The sequence below is a fragment of the Carcharhinus amblyrhynchos genome, chromosome 9 (assembly GCF_965287045.1).
Source record: "Carcharhinus amblyrhynchos chromosome 9, sCarAmb.v2.hapA, whole genome shotgun sequence".
NCBI classification, from domain to species: Eukaryota; Metazoa; Chordata; class Chondrichthyes; order Carcharhiniformes; family Carcharhinidae; genus Carcharhinus; species Carcharhinus amblyrhynchos.
In genome coordinates this window covers 21,663,972-21,679,261 of record NC_137332.1, presented here as the reverse complement: position 1 = coordinate 21,679,261, position 15,290 = coordinate 21,663,972, and the positions used below count along the sequence as shown (strand labels likewise).

The following is a 15,290-nucleotide window of genomic DNA, read 5'->3' as shown; positions in this document are numbered from 1 at the left end:
GTGCGTGGGCTGCATACTTTCTCCACCTTTCTCACTTGAGCCAGCACTTTGAAAACAAAATGGAAGATTTTGCCTATTGTATTGCCAATGTTGCCTCAATCACTGAACATCATTGTGGCATCAGACTGATAAGGCTCCAGAAAGTAATGAACAAAATTTCTGCACTATATAAATTATCCTGAATCTCACCTTCCCATTATGACCCTTAAGATTAACCAGGTTTTCAAAAGTGGTTGTGGAATGAATATGAATGACGTTTCCATTCACAGCTGCAAATCGGTGTCCACCATTGCTGAAGGCACACTGAAAGTAGAGAAGATAATGTTAAAAACCATGCAATTACTGAAGCTGGAGAGTCTGGATAGAATTCAATGCCCTCCACTGTGATGAGTTTGGTGGTTGGTGAGGCATTTAATCAGCCTGGAAAGCGGTGGCTGAGGATTCTGCCACCTTCCCATGTCTGCCACAATTAAGTCTGTGGCAGAAATGCCCATGGATGGCCTTCCTAACCTGATGCCATTGAATCCCTTAAGTGGGCAATTAATGTCTACTTGGAATAGCTTGCAGGCTTTGGGGGTCGTGGGCAATCAGTAGCTAATCAAGGGAGCTTCCATCAGGAAGACGACCGAACCATTGAAAAGCAGCCCCCAACATTTGTCAACCCCACTTTCCTATGACCATCACTTAGTGACCCCTGTACCCACCATCACTCAGTTATGCCTGGGTACATCCACAATTGTAGGCTCAGCTGGGTGTAGAACCAGCATCAACCACCAGGGAACACTGCTGAGCAATCCAAAACTGCAACCTTCGATTAGTCAACAAATCTCCGCAACTAAGATTTCTGCCCCCAGTGTCCACCCAACCCCCTGGATATTGTTTTCTCCCCCACTCCTCCAGCCCGTCGATCGCCAGTGGATGTCAGAAGTTGCAGCGGGTCATAGATAGGATGCAAGACTGGGCGGAGAAGTGGCAGATGGACTTCAATGCAGATAAATGTGTAGTGGTCCATTTTGGCAGGACCAATGGGATGAAGGAATACAATATCAAGGGTAGGAGTCTTAGCTGTGTTGAAGAGCAGAGGGATCTTGGGGTCCAGGTCCATAGGACTCTTAAATCGGCCTCGCAGGTGGAGGATGTGGTCAAGAAGGCGTATGGTGTACTGGCCTTCATTAATTGAAGGATTGAGTTTAGGAGTCGGGAGGTAATGCTGCAACTTTATACCCCACTTGGAGTACTGTGCACGGTTCTGGTCGCCTCACTATAGGAAGGACGTGGAAGCTATTGAAAGGGTGCAGAGGAGATTTACAAGGATGTTGCCTGGATTGGGAGGCAGTGCCTTATGAAGGTAGGTTGAGGGAGCTGGGACTCTTCTCCCTGAAGAGACGAAGGTTGAGAGGCGACCTGATAGAGGTTTATAAGGTGTTGAGAGGAATAGATAGGGTGGATTCTCAGAGGCTATTTCCCAGGGTTGAAATGGTTGCTACGAGAGGACACAGATTTAAGGTGCAGGGAAGCAAGTACAGAGGAGATGTTAGGGGTAAGTTTTTCACTCAGAGGGTGGTGAGTGAATGGAATCGGCTGCCATCAGTGGTGGTGGAGGCGAACTCGGTGGGGTCTTTTAAAAGACTTCTGGATGAGTATATGGGATCTAATGAGATTGGGGGTTATAGATAGGTTTATGGCTTAGTAGGTATAGAAGTGATCAGCGCAACTAGTGGGCCGAAGGGCCTGTTTGTGCTGCAGTGTTCTATGTTCTATGTAAATATCTAACATCCCCTTGCCATCTTCCCACCCACTGGAACATGGTGATCAACTCCAAACAAGTTTACGGAGGAGACAGATGGGTTTTAAATTAGTAGCAGGATAAAGGGTTATGGAGAGCATGTGGGAATGTGGAAATGAAGCCAAGATGAGATCAGCCATGAACATATTGAATGGTGCAGCAGGATCGAGGGGCTGAATTGCGTACACCTGCTCCTAGTTCATACGTTCTTAATAGAAGGCTGTGGAGGCCAAGTCACTGAATACATAAGAACATAAGAACATAAGAAATAGGAGCAGGAGTAGGCATCTAGCCCTTCGAGCCTGCCCCGCCATTCAATAAGATCATGGCTGATCTGTCGTGGCTCAGTTCCACTTTCCCGCCCTCTCCCCATAACCCTTAATCCCCTTGCCTACGAAAAACCTATCTACCTGCGTCTTAAATATATTTAGCGAGGAAGCCTCAACCACTTCAATGGGCAGAGAATTCCAGAGATTCACCACCCTTTGAGTGAAGAAGTTCCTCCTCAACTCCATTCTAAACTGGCCCCCCCTTATCTTGAGGCTGTACCCTCTAGTCCTGCTGTCCTTTCTGAGCGGGAAGAACCTTTCCACCTCTACCCTATCCATCCCTTTCATCATCTTATACGTCTCAATGAGATATCCCCTCATCCTTCTAAACTCTAACGAGTACAAGCCCAGTTTATTCAGCCTCTCCTCATAGCTCAACACCTTCAATTCCGGTATCAGCCTAGTGAACCTCCTCTGCACTCCCTCCAAGGCCAAAATATCCTTGCGCAAGTGCGGCAACCAAAACTGCACACAGTACTCCAGCTGTGGCCTCACCAGTGCCCTGTACAGTTGCAGCAAGACCTCCCTACTCTTATATTCAATCCCCCTCGCTATGAAGGCCAGCATCCCATTTGCCTTCCTGACCACCTGCTGCACCTGCAGGCTGGGTTTTTGCGACTCATGCACAAGGACCCCCAGGTCCCTATGCACCGTAGCATGCTGCAGCTTTTCGCCCTGTAAGTAGTAGTCCTTCCTACCATTATTCCTCCCAAAGTGGATAACCTCACACTTGCCAACATTGTATTTCATCTGCCAGGTCCTCGCCCACTCGCTCAGCCTATTTAGATCCCTCTGCAGACTTTCCACACCCTCCGCACAATTTGCCGTTCCACCAATCTTTGTGTCATCAGCAAATTTTGACACCTTACACTTGGTTCCCCCCTCCAGATCATCTATATAAATGGTAAATAGCTGAGGCTCCAGCACCGATCCCTGGGGCACTCCACTAGTCACCAACCGCCAATCCGAATAGCACCCATTGACACCCACTCTCTGCCTCCTATTTGACAGCCAATCCCCTATCCACGCTAACACCCTACCCCCAGCTCCATGCCCCCTAACTTTCTGTAACAACCTTTTGTACGGCACCTTATCAAATGCCTTCTGAAAATCGAGAAACACCACATCCACTGGTTCCCCTCTATCCACCGCACTAGACACATCCTCTTAGAATTCCCATAAATTCGTCAGACACGACTTCCCCTTAACGAAACCGTGCTGCATCTGCTCTATCAAACATTTCTTCTCAAGATGCCTCGTTTAAGGAGAAAATAGACTTTTAGGGAAATTTCACTTCCTGCCTGGCAAAGGAATTGTAGCAGATGAGGGGCAGATCGTGGAATGGTTTGTTGAGCTCAGGCAGGATTTCTCGGTTTTGGGGCGAGTGGAGCCGGAAAATCCCATCCATAAACTCTGAATGCTTCAAGTGGTATGAGGAAAGCAAAAGATTATCACATTCAAAATTTATTTATTAGTGTCACAAGTAGGTTTACAATTAACACTGCAACAAAGTTACTGTGAAAATCCCTGAGTTGCCACACTCTGGCACCTGTTCGGATACACTGAGGGAGAATTTAGCATGGCCAATGCAACTAACTAGCACATCTTTCCAACTGTGAGACAAAACTGGAGCACCTGGAGGAACACCATGCAGACATGGGGAGAATATTCAAATTCCGCACAGTGACCCAAACTGGGAATCAAACCCAGCTCCCTGGCGCTGTGAGGCAGCAGTGCTAACCACTGTGCCACAGTGCTGCCTTTACATTGAGATAGAGGATCAGTCATGATCATGTTGATTGGGAGAGCAGGGTGGGAAGGAAAAATGAACCACTCCTGCTCCTATTTTCAATGTTTCAGACACCACTGTGGTGTTGGAATAATCAGTACAAACAATCTGGAAACAGACATTTTGAATGGAATTCGCCTTAAGTGATACCTTACTTTATTCCAGCAACATCATCCATAACATACACACCTCCCGACAACTTCGGACAGTGAATTCCCTGAAGGTTCGAATATCATCAATTAGAAGATTCATAAGCCGCAGTTTGTCAGAGAATCCAACAAGAATGTATAGCCCAGATGGGTGAATTGCAACGCTGTAGGCTTCTTCCTGAAATTCCTTATAAAGCTCCAAAACACTAAGAAGATGGAGAAACGACCAATAAATATAACACTTAAAAATACTGTGAAGGAATTTACGTAGAATTAATTTCCAGTCAAGGGATTTTAATGTTTAAGTGTTTAAGTACCTAAATTACAGTATGCCTAGTAAATGCATTTTTCAAATATTGTCTTCTTCAAGTATTTAATTGCAAAGTTGCACTTCTGTGAGAACTAGGAGGAGCAAGAAGGTAAGGATCATGGAAAGTGGCTGACTTTATTAAAAAGGAAGCAGAATACCGTGGATACTTGAAATCTGGAATAAAAACAGAAAGTGCAGGAAAAGCTCAGATGTGTGTCAGCAACTGTGGAGAGCGAAAGAGTTAATGTTTGGGTCCAAAATAGGGGAATAATGTTGCACATCATCTCAGGTAAGCAATGGTCAGAAATATTAAAGCAATAAAGGACAAGGTAGGTAAATAATCAAGAAACGCAGGAGCTAGGAATGTGGAAATGTGGAAAATTTACAGCAGTAACAAGAATTTAACAAGGCATGATCGGATGTAATTTGCCCAGCAACAGAAAGAAATCTACTGAGTGAAAGTAGTTACCAAAAGATGCGATTCTCCCAGTAATGAGATTAGCAGGCATCTAGACAGAACAATGTGCAAATTGCCCTAGTAGTAGAAAACAGCTTACTCAGACAACTGAGAGATCAGTGGCACATGCATCCTAATTTCTAGAGTTCATTTGTCCAGAAATTTGAGATGCAAATACATAGAATGAGGAATCAAAGAGGAAAAAATATATAAATGCCAGCACACTCAGAAGCAGGCAGGCCGGATTACATCTAACAGCCTGAGAGGCCAGTCCGCAACTGACACCCAGAAGGCTAGGCCCACATCTTTTAGCGCCAAGGCAGTACAGAAACCTTCATGAAGACAGTCTAAATATCTTTGCTGCACTAGGAAAAGATGTTTCCTGGGTTTGATCCTCAGCCTTGTATTGTGCGGTAACTACAACCCTCAGCCTTGTATTGTGTGGACTTGATTTACAGATTTATTTACTTTGGATATTGTTTGGGAAGGGGGAAGTCTTAAGAAGTTTAGGGATTGTAGGTATATTTTGGAACATGAGGTGATTTCTACATAATGTATGTAAGTGTGTTTAGTGATTCACATACTTAATTGCCTTAAGAGTACTGTAGTCCTGTTTGTGTGTGTTTGTCTTTTCTTAAACATATTAGATAGTCTTTAACAATTGTTGTATGATGACTGGACTTGTTATTTTCACTGGGGTTTCAGAACACCAGTTTTGGCACCATTCCAAAAAAACAGAACTATATACCACCATGAACCACTATTTCAAGTTGGGACACCCTCACAGGTAACATCAGCATGCGCGCCATTATAGAAAAAAAACTTCAAGCCATTTAGTATTTTTACTTATTGTAGAGTTTTTAAATAACTGCAATCCATACTTAGTCTCATAGTTCCACAAGCGTACAGATTGATCGATGGAACTGGTGGCAACGAGGGGTTTCCGAATGCAGATATCGAGGCCCGTAATTACATTGGAGTGGAAGGATTGGGAGAGGAATTCAAAATTTGCCAGTTCATTCTGTTAATGACACAAAGTAAATTTTTAAAAATCCAAAACAAAAGACTAAACAGAGTCAAATGTCACTGCAGTTACTGCATATGAATTACCATTTTGGGATATGAGGTCAAATTTCAGTTAATGCATTCCAGTGCTGAATGAATTATGTTGCAACTATCAATAAATTGTTGTATTGTTACATACTCTTGCAGCTGTTGAGCAATTGTTTATATTAAATTTAGTCTTGCCCTTCTGCAGCAGATTTCCATTTGTTAAGTTTTAATTTCATACAAACTCGTAGTTATTCTTGAGCTGCTCAATCAGTGCTCACCTTACTTATTTCAGCAGAAGATAATGTGAGACTATATAATTGGCACTTATTCGTGCTAGCAATTAGTGCCTCCTCTGAGGGGCTGAGACACAGAGTTAAAATCTCTTGCTGTTCTGCTTGAGTTGGATCTGTGCTGTATGGATCCTGTGGAATCTGGAAGGCAACATAAAATAGGATGTCAGTTTAGGTGAAGTTGAAGAGAGTGTAAGGCTTACATAATTAAATCTTCCTCCAAAAAAATACCTAAAATGGTATTGAACAACTGTAAAGAAAAACATTACCTATAGTATCTCCTGGAGATCCCCACCACTTGGAAAGTTCCCTCCAAGTCACATACCATACTAATTTGGAAATATATTGAGGCTGAATCAAGAAACTGAAACTTATAATTTAACATTGCTGCAGGAGTAACTACACCAGAATGCAGAAATTTAAGAAGGTGGCTCAACATCACCCCTCAAGGGCACTGAATGATAGGCAATAAATTCCTGTGATGCCCACTGTAGTATTTCAGCCAAATGCCAGCCAACACCCATTATTATCCACCAAAGGAAAAGGCAATTTCTGTGATTTACAGTCAGGTAGTCTTCACCTCAGAATCTCCAACTCTGTCTGGGTAAAGTTACAGGCTTAAAAACCCTTGCTGGCTGTTTCCCTTTGGGTGAGACTCCTCTCATTCAATAAGGTAGCTCACACTTCTTGAAGTCCACGCTAGATTCATTTATGATTCCGCACCCCCCCCACCCCCGGCATTTGTGGTTATCATAACATTCACCACCACCACCCGCAATCCATCCCCCCCCCGCCCCCCACACCCAATCCCACCCCTTAGGTCTGTCTCTCCCAGCACCCCCACGTCAAGCAGAGCCTTTCCATCGTTTGGTGCTCAGGCAGAGGTCCATTAAAGGCGGGGATGGGTCAGGTGATGTAAAACGAACAAGAGGCCTTCTCTTTTGGAAGCAGCGTCACAGCGTTACTGAAGTAGGTTCCCCCTCACATTTTGCTTCAGCCCAGAGGTCCACTTCTTCAGCTTCTGTTGCTAAATACATACCTTCATTAACCGGAAGGGCTAACGCAGAGTCAGCTTCAAGCTGAGGGCTGGCACTAGCAGTGGCTAACTCCAAGACTAGTGGTTGGGGCAGCACAGGCAAGGACTCCCTGGCACTGAGGCGGTCTAAGTGCTTCTTTAAGTTTTACCATGAATTTTGACCTTGCAAAGTACTGGTCCTGCTTTCTCCATAATGTTCCCAGGGATTCATCTGGGACCATCCCTAAAGTTCCTGACATGAACCAGGTCACTCGTTACAAAAGTTCTTTATGTCCTTGCAAAATCAAAATTGCTCTTCTACTTTTCCTGTTGGGACTCGACTCTACCCACTAAGTTTGGGAATTATAGGCTCAATCAGGTACAACACCATCATCCCATCAACACCCCTCATGGAGCAACACTTGTTGTGGTGTGCAGTGTTGTCCTATAACTGGACAAAAATCACATCAGTTTAATCTCCATGGATGCCGCTGGTTGTTTCTTCATTTTTGCAGGTTTGAACCACGGCACGATGGCACAGCGGTTAGCACTGCTACCTCACATTGCCAGGGACCCACGTTCGATTCCTGGCTTGTATCACTGTCTGCATGGAGTTTGCACATTCTCCCCATGCTTGCGTGGGTTTCCTCAGCTGCTCCAGTTTCCTCCCGTTGTCCAAAGATGTGTGGGTCAGGTTAACTGGCCATATTAAATTGTCCCTTAGTGTCGGGGAACTAGCTAGGGTAAATGCATGGTGTTATGGGGATAGGGCCCGGATGGGATTGTGGTCATTGCAGACTCAATTTGCCAAATGGCCTCCTTCCCTACTGTAGGATTCTGTGATTCCATTCTGCCAGTCCATTTGATGACAGGTGATAAGGTGCAGTCCGGACGTGTTGAACACAATTGGAGAGCATGAAATTCCGGCAATCACCACTAATGAAAGCCATGCCATTATCAGAAACCAGGATGTCTGGTATTCTATATATGCTGAAGCTTCGCCGCAATTTATCGATCATAGCCTTAGTCATGGAGCCCATGCAGTGCACCTCCAACCACTTGGAGTTGTGTTCACCATGATTAATGTAATGCTACTATGCCTTTGAGAAATGTATTTTTTAATCATGTTCTCGACAGTTATAAGCAGCTTTGTTTTTTTCCATTGTGGCACTAGTTACTTGATTCATGCCCTTCTATTGCTGCTTAAATAGTTTAAATGGGGTTTTGTTTATTTTTACTCTGGGCTTAATGCACTTTCTGGGAGTTTATAACCTTTTGAATTTCTATGGGAAGGTTGATTGACAGGTTGAGGTCAAGTGGTTTCTTCACAGAGGAATCTAATGATTCACTTTCAGTTTGAGTTAGAAGGTGTTTGGACTTCAGGCTGGATGCAGTGTTCTGTCTCTCTCTCCATGGTTGTTTTGAGAAGCTGTTCTGACTTCAAGCTTGTCTGTGTGTGTGCTAAGAAAGCTGCAGAATCCACAACAAAACATGAGGTAATCCCAAAAAGGGTGTTTGTTTATGGGGATTGATTGGTTGACAGAGTGTATTTAGTTGCTAAGGTTTATATAGTACCATGGTTGTTTTTTTTTGTTTGTAATTGGGAAAAGTTATTGCTAATTTTCTTTCTATGTCTTAACTGTATTCCTAAATAAACTTTGTTTGATGAAAGCTCCCTAAAGGGACATTTGAATCATACTTGCAGTGAAACATCTTATGCTTCCCTAGCCAAATTCAAAGTGCAAAACCTATGGCCCAGGCTGACATCAGCTTGGAGATTCTGACCTGGATTATAACATTAAAAACGTAGAACCCATATAGGGATCTGCAAAGTCCACATGTGCATGCACCTCTGGTCCACCAGGCCACTCCCATGGGTGTAGGGAGGCTGAAGGTGGCACAGGTCATATTGGTTTACCAAGTCTGTGATGTCAGAATCAAGACTGGGCTATCAGATGTAACTCCTGGCCAGCATCTTCATTTTTGATACTCTCACTTGGCCATTATGTAGTTCCTTTAATATTGGACATCATCTTGGGGCTGGAATGATTACTCAGGACCCCCAAAGAATGATCCCATTCTCAACATGAGATTCAGACTTCTTAATGAGGTAGGGTTTCATTTTTTCGGAGGGCATCCTTGGAGTCTGCCATGTAAAATCATATGCCTAATTTTGGATAAGGTTGGGTCTTTTTGGGTCCACGCTTTAATTTATCTTCCTGACACTGATAAGGTCTCCAAAAAGTTCAAGGTCATCATGTCTTCTACTGCTGGTAAAGGAGCCAGGCTTGTGGGCAACGGGAGATGACTCATTATGTCTGCATTACCTATATGGGTCCCAAGGTTGTGTTCCAGAATATATTCATAGGCCACTCATAACAAGGCCCAGCACTATATCTGAGCGGAGGCAATGGGGAAATTGCTTTGTCTTCTTTGAAGAGATCCAGTAAGGGTTTATGGTTGTTAACCATAAAAAGCCATAGAACATAGACATATTAATGGAACTACTTCACACCAAACAGGATCGCCAGCCCTTCCTTCTCAATTTGAGACTATCTTTGCTCTGCAACCAAAAGGGTCCTGGAGGTATACGTGATGGATTCCTCTGCCCCGTCTTTCCAGCAACATGGCAGCACTGCAACAACGCTGTGCGAGGAAGTGTCACAACTTACAATAAGTTCTTTCTTAGAATTGAAATGGGATAGTAAGTTGGATGACAGAAACTCATATTTAACCTAATAAAAAGTCTGCCTTCAGAGCTTTCCAAGCCTATCTGTAGTATTTTTGAAGTGGGGTGTGCAAGAGGGCCAGCATGGAAGCTAAATTTGGGGTACATTTTCCCTATTAATTGACTAACCCCAGGTAGGATTTTAGCTCCATGGTGTTCCTTGGGGTTGGTGCCTCCTTGATGCCTTTTACTTTGTCCTCTACTGGATGTAACCTCTTGCCATGTACTCAGTAGCCTGAATAGGTTACTGAGGCTGCTTAGGAAATGCGTTTCTCCCTCTTCAAGCAAATTGCCACTCTGGAAAATTGCTGCAAGGATATTCCCTCGAAAATCCAAAACACCTCAAGTGATTCAATTCCTCATCCAGCATTTGTTCCATTCTCCTTTTATTCTGCTCTTGAATCCAAAAAGTTAAAAAATGTTGGATCTGCCTGCCCGTATTTCCCGTGCACCAAGCTTGAAATCTCACATTACACGTAAAATCTTGGTCAATTGAGGAGTTAATCCCCTCAACAAACACCATCATTGTTGGCAGGAGCACCATTGATCTGTAGCTGTGCCTGCTGGACAATGTTTTGCGCAAGTGCACGATAACATTGGGATACATGCCCAATGTCATCACAGACTATTCGTTGCACTTCCAGGGGCTAGGCCCACGTCCATCTGGCAGATGTAAAACTCTTAAGTTCCGATCTCAAGGAGTATGAGGTAGAAATGTGTTTGTATGGCACTGCAAGACTTACATTGATTCCCTGGGGAGATGTTTCTCAGAAGAACATTACATAGGCAGTGCAGATAGCAGTCTGCAGTGTTGTTTACCCCCAGAGGATTGATGCAAGTCTGTATAATGAAGTTCTCCCTCAGTATTATGTGTAGAGTAAAAGATTAATGGTTATGTTAACGAAACAATGTTGCACAGCGCATCAGGGTCAAAGAGGCTCGTAGACAGCAAGACACAAAGCAGTGTGCATCCAGAGAACTATGTACTTGGCATGATGTACTGTAAGTAGATCTTAATAAATAATTTCAAGAAACTATTTATTAGATATACTGGCCGATAGTTTACAATCTCGTTTGAGCGAGGCTTGTAAAATCCCACCTGAGGCCAATGGAGAATTCCAACCGCTAACTTTAAATCACTCATTGAAGCCTCACCAAAACAAAAATTCTCCTATTCCCCCGCCACTGGAATTTTAGCGGGCGGATTGCGGAGAATGTAAAATGCCATTGACAGTCGGGAGGGAATTTCCGGCTTTTAGATCAGCGCGGCAGGAGAATTCCATTCATAGTGTTAGCTCAAAACATTCTGTACAGTTTGATATGTTATCATTGGCTCAGCATAATACACGGCTTTGGTTAGTTACATGATGGCCAGAATAAATAAGTATTTGTAAATACATATCAGCTCATCATCACTAAATAACAAGAACTTATAGCATTAATAAATCCTCCAATCAAACTAGAATTATTTTTCTAACAGTGAGTTTTAAATATTCACTAAAATGGATTTTAAAACCACTAACTTGTTGCCAATATGATTTAAGTGAGTGTAGGAATTGGTGAATTGTTGTCATTATATATCTAAGTCTAATCACTGCAACTATGAGTGGGTATCTTGTATTTCCATTTCAGATAGACATTGCTAATCTCTATAATTTAGTCACCATTTGAATAAACAGCTCCAAAGGCCTCAGAAGCTGCTCAGCACAGGAGCCAAGCGGTTCCTTAGACATTCCTGACAAGTATTATTTGATTACTTTGGTCTCATTTTTGTGGAACTTACCCTAATCACCCTGATTTTCTTGAAGGTATCTTTCTCCTCTCCTCTTTCAAAGAAGTACACAACACCAGGCCCAGCTGAGCAGATAAATCCTTTGGAATAAGTTGTTATTGCTGTTACCATGGGTTCAGGTGGTGGAGGTGGAGGCATCTGGCTGATGGAAGGACTCTTTCTGATAGGTGGTAACACCAGAGATATTACTTAAAATAATGTAACCCTTAGTAATAGGTCTAATACATAACATAATCCAATGGAGAATCTATGCCAGTGGGAACACTGAATTGCCAATAACAAATGTGCTGACTCAATTTGTTTAAAATACTTGAAGTAAGAAACTGATTTATTAAAAACACAAATTAATTCCAGAGGTTGAGCAGATTCTCCTAGCTCAGTTAACTTTAATTGCAAAGTCATCTATTAAAATGTATTTATACCGAAGTATAGCCATTTCTACTAGGTAAATTACTGTGCCGTCTGTTATTTTGTTTCCTCGGGCAAAATGTCATCTCACATTAATTAACGTTAATTCATAATGTACTTTGACTTTCTCACATCAACACGCTTGTTGTTTTGCCAGTTTATATTTGGAACAAGTTGCTAAGAAGGAAATGTAGACAGCAACAAGACAACTTCCTCCAAAGTTAAATAAGCATAGGTTTCAAGTGGAACTGCAAATGGAAAGAGGGTAAGAGGTAAAAAAAAACAGACATCATTTGCATGTGATGACAAGGAGAAAGGGATGGCAATGGCAGGGGAGTTAAAAAAGAACATTAGTATTAGAATCAGGAGTAGGCCATTCAGCCTTTCATGCCTGCTCCACCATTCAATGAGATCATGATTGATCTTCTACTTCATTTTTCTGCACTACCCCTGTAACCCTTGATGTTTTTAATACATAAAAATTTATCGATCTCTTTTTTTAAATGTACACAATGACTTAGCCTCTACAGTCCTCTATGGCAGAGAGTTCCAAAGATTCACCATTCTCTGAGTTTTATTTTATTCATTCATGGGATGAGCCAAATGGCTTCCTTCTGCACTGTAACAATTCTATGACTGTGATGTGGGCATCAAGGGTTGGGTTAGCAGAGCCAGGCATTGTCCCGAACGAGTTGGGAGTGAAAAATTCAGGCTTAGGCTAAAAGAGGATCTCCAGCACAGAACTGTTTGAGAATTGTTACAAATTAGTGAGCATACTGTCTCTACTTATACTGTACCTGAAGTCTAATACGATTGTGTACTCCCAGCGCAGTTCAGCCAATTCAAACAAATAAAGCTTTCCCGTATCAGTGCCAACAATGATGTGATCATCAGGCATCCAAGCATGTGCAAGAAAGTTCTGTAGCTCAAACTTTTGAAAGTTCGTTTGTTTGAGATTTCCATCAGAATATCGTAACAGTTTTAAAACACCATCCCCAACCAGACAGATCTGTGTGTTATCTTGAGGGTTAAAGCTGATCTAACATAAAAAAGAAAATCACTGGCTAGAGTATACAGTTTATTACTGGGATCTCAGTGAAGTATGTGATACAGTTAACATACTGTATGAAACTCTGTGTTGAATGAGGGGGAACACCATGGTCACTGGAAGCAAGCACAGAACAGACTTCCAAGACAGTGATGCTACATTCACATTCTTACACAAATACATTAATGCCTGAAAAATAAAACAATTAGAGGAATATCAGCTAATGAAGCAAAGTGAATAGGAATGAGTATAGAGAAGGTTAATCAGATACTCCACAAAATAAAGTATTGCATCTCCACCTTCCTTGCCCTGTTCAATTTTCAGTAGACCTGAAAGTAGCAGTCAAGGGACATGCTGAATTATATCTACAGCCGCCAGTAGGGCAGCACAGTGGCACAGTGATTAGCACTGTTGCCTCACAGCACACTTGGATTCAATTCCTGGTTTGGATCACTGTCTGTGTGGAGTTTGCACATCCTCTCCATGTCGACATGAGCTTCCTCCGGGTGCTCAGGTTTCTTCCCACAGTCCGAAAGATGTGCTGATTAGGTGCATTGGCCGTGCTAAATTCTCCCTCAGAGTATCCGAATAGGCACCGGGGATTTTTCAGTAACTTCTTGCAGTGTTAATGTAAGCATACTTGTGACACTAATAATAAAAAAAGCTACGAACATCAGGCCAGTTGGCACATGACAAACAGTGCTCACCCATATGTGTATGCAGGAACAAAAACAGAAAATGTTGGAAAATCTCTGTAGATCTGACAACAAGTGTGGAGAGAGCTGACAAAGGGTCATCCAGACTTGAAAAATTGGCTCTTATTGTTGTATGATACAAGTAGGCTCAAACTCAGTAAGGCTTTTGTCACGCCGATGTTTTGTAGAGTTAGGGCAGAAAATACCCTTTTCACTCGTGTCAGTGTTCCAGTAGGAGTGTGTGCTAATTCTTCCTCCACAGATGCTGAAAGACCAGCTGAGATTTTCCAGCATTTTCTGTTTTGTTCCAGCATCTGCAGTATTTTGCTTTATCTGTGTGTGCAGGAACTTGATAGCAGATGTAAATGAGGAAAGCGCAGCTTTTGTGAGAATGTTGGACGCAGTGGGTGCTGATTGGGATTACCATCTCCCATTGAGAAATCAGCCAAGAGGGCACTTGGGATAGCTGGAGAAGTAGCATGTGCAAATATCCTAACAGCGCAGTCCTGCAGAGGCACACCAGGTGATAGAGAGATTCTCTCTTTTCTTTCTAGCACGATTGCAGAGTGAAAACTCAGAAGCAATGAAAAACACTGATCCACCTCACTGCTGACAGCACAACAGACAAGCTGAAATCCGGGGTCAAATCTTCTAAGTCTGATTAAATCAATGCAACAATTTGGCCTTATTAACAGTTTTAATGCTATTCTAGATTCTAATTGCCTTGTTGAAAGTTTAATTTCCGATTATCCCCAAGAAATCCAATTATGAAGAATTGTGATTTGTTGGAAGCAGCACGTTTCAGGGTCATTCTTTTAACATTCCCTGCAAATAATTAACAAAAAATGTTTGTAAACCTTGAATTGACTCCAGGGACCTGGGTTCGATTCCCAGCTTGGGTCACTGTCTGAGTGGAGTTTGCATGTTCTCCCCATATCTGCATGGGTTTCCTCCGGGTGCTGCAGTTTCCTCCCACAGTCCAAAAAATGTGCTGATCTGAACAGACGCCAGAATGTGGCAACTAGGGGAATTTCACATGTAAGCCTTACTTGTGACTAATAAATAAGCTTTATAATGATTGATAAATTGTTTTTAAAGTGGTTATTCTTGTCAAATAAATGTAATCACCACACCAAAAGCTGTCAATGCAGGGACCCAGCCCTGGGGAAGTCTTGGAGCTGGCTTCCTGGCTGCTATCCCCTGTGGAACAAGTGCTAGGGCGCTGTTTATATGCAGCTCCCCACTGATTGGTGCAATTAAATTCAGAAGTGGCTGCTGAATCAGAGGGAGGCCACTGGAGGCAAGGTGTGATTCTCACCAACATAAAAACTTTTGTCAATGAGGCTGAAGATTGGATCAAAAATTAGGCTGGAGCCACTGGGGGGGGAATTCACTCCATTTTTCTTTGTGGAACCAACAATTTTCCAAATTCTGGTAAGAT

General features: G+C 42.8%; 1 protein-coding gene across 1 annotated transcript in view; it reads right to left on the bottom strand.

Annotated features, from left to right (window-relative positions):
* cfap57 (cilia and flagella associated protein 57) overlaps positions 1–15,290 on the bottom strand; it is a 67,847-nt gene that overhangs the window by 42,964 nt on the left and 9,593 nt on the right. The window contains exons 3-8 of the mRNA XM_080195299.1: positions 12,904–13,145; positions 11,690–11,858; positions 6,152–6,304; positions 5,702–5,841; positions 4,094–4,259; positions 190–303 (exon numbers count right to left, since the gene is read on the bottom strand). Coding sequence (XP_080051425.1) covers positions 190–303; positions 4,094–4,259; positions 5,702–5,841; positions 6,152–6,304; positions 11,690–11,858; positions 12,904–13,145 — 984 coding nt within the window. The remainder of the gene's footprint in view (positions 1–189; positions 304–4,093; positions 4,260–5,701; positions 5,842–6,151; positions 6,305–11,689; positions 11,859–12,903; positions 13,146–15,290) is intronic.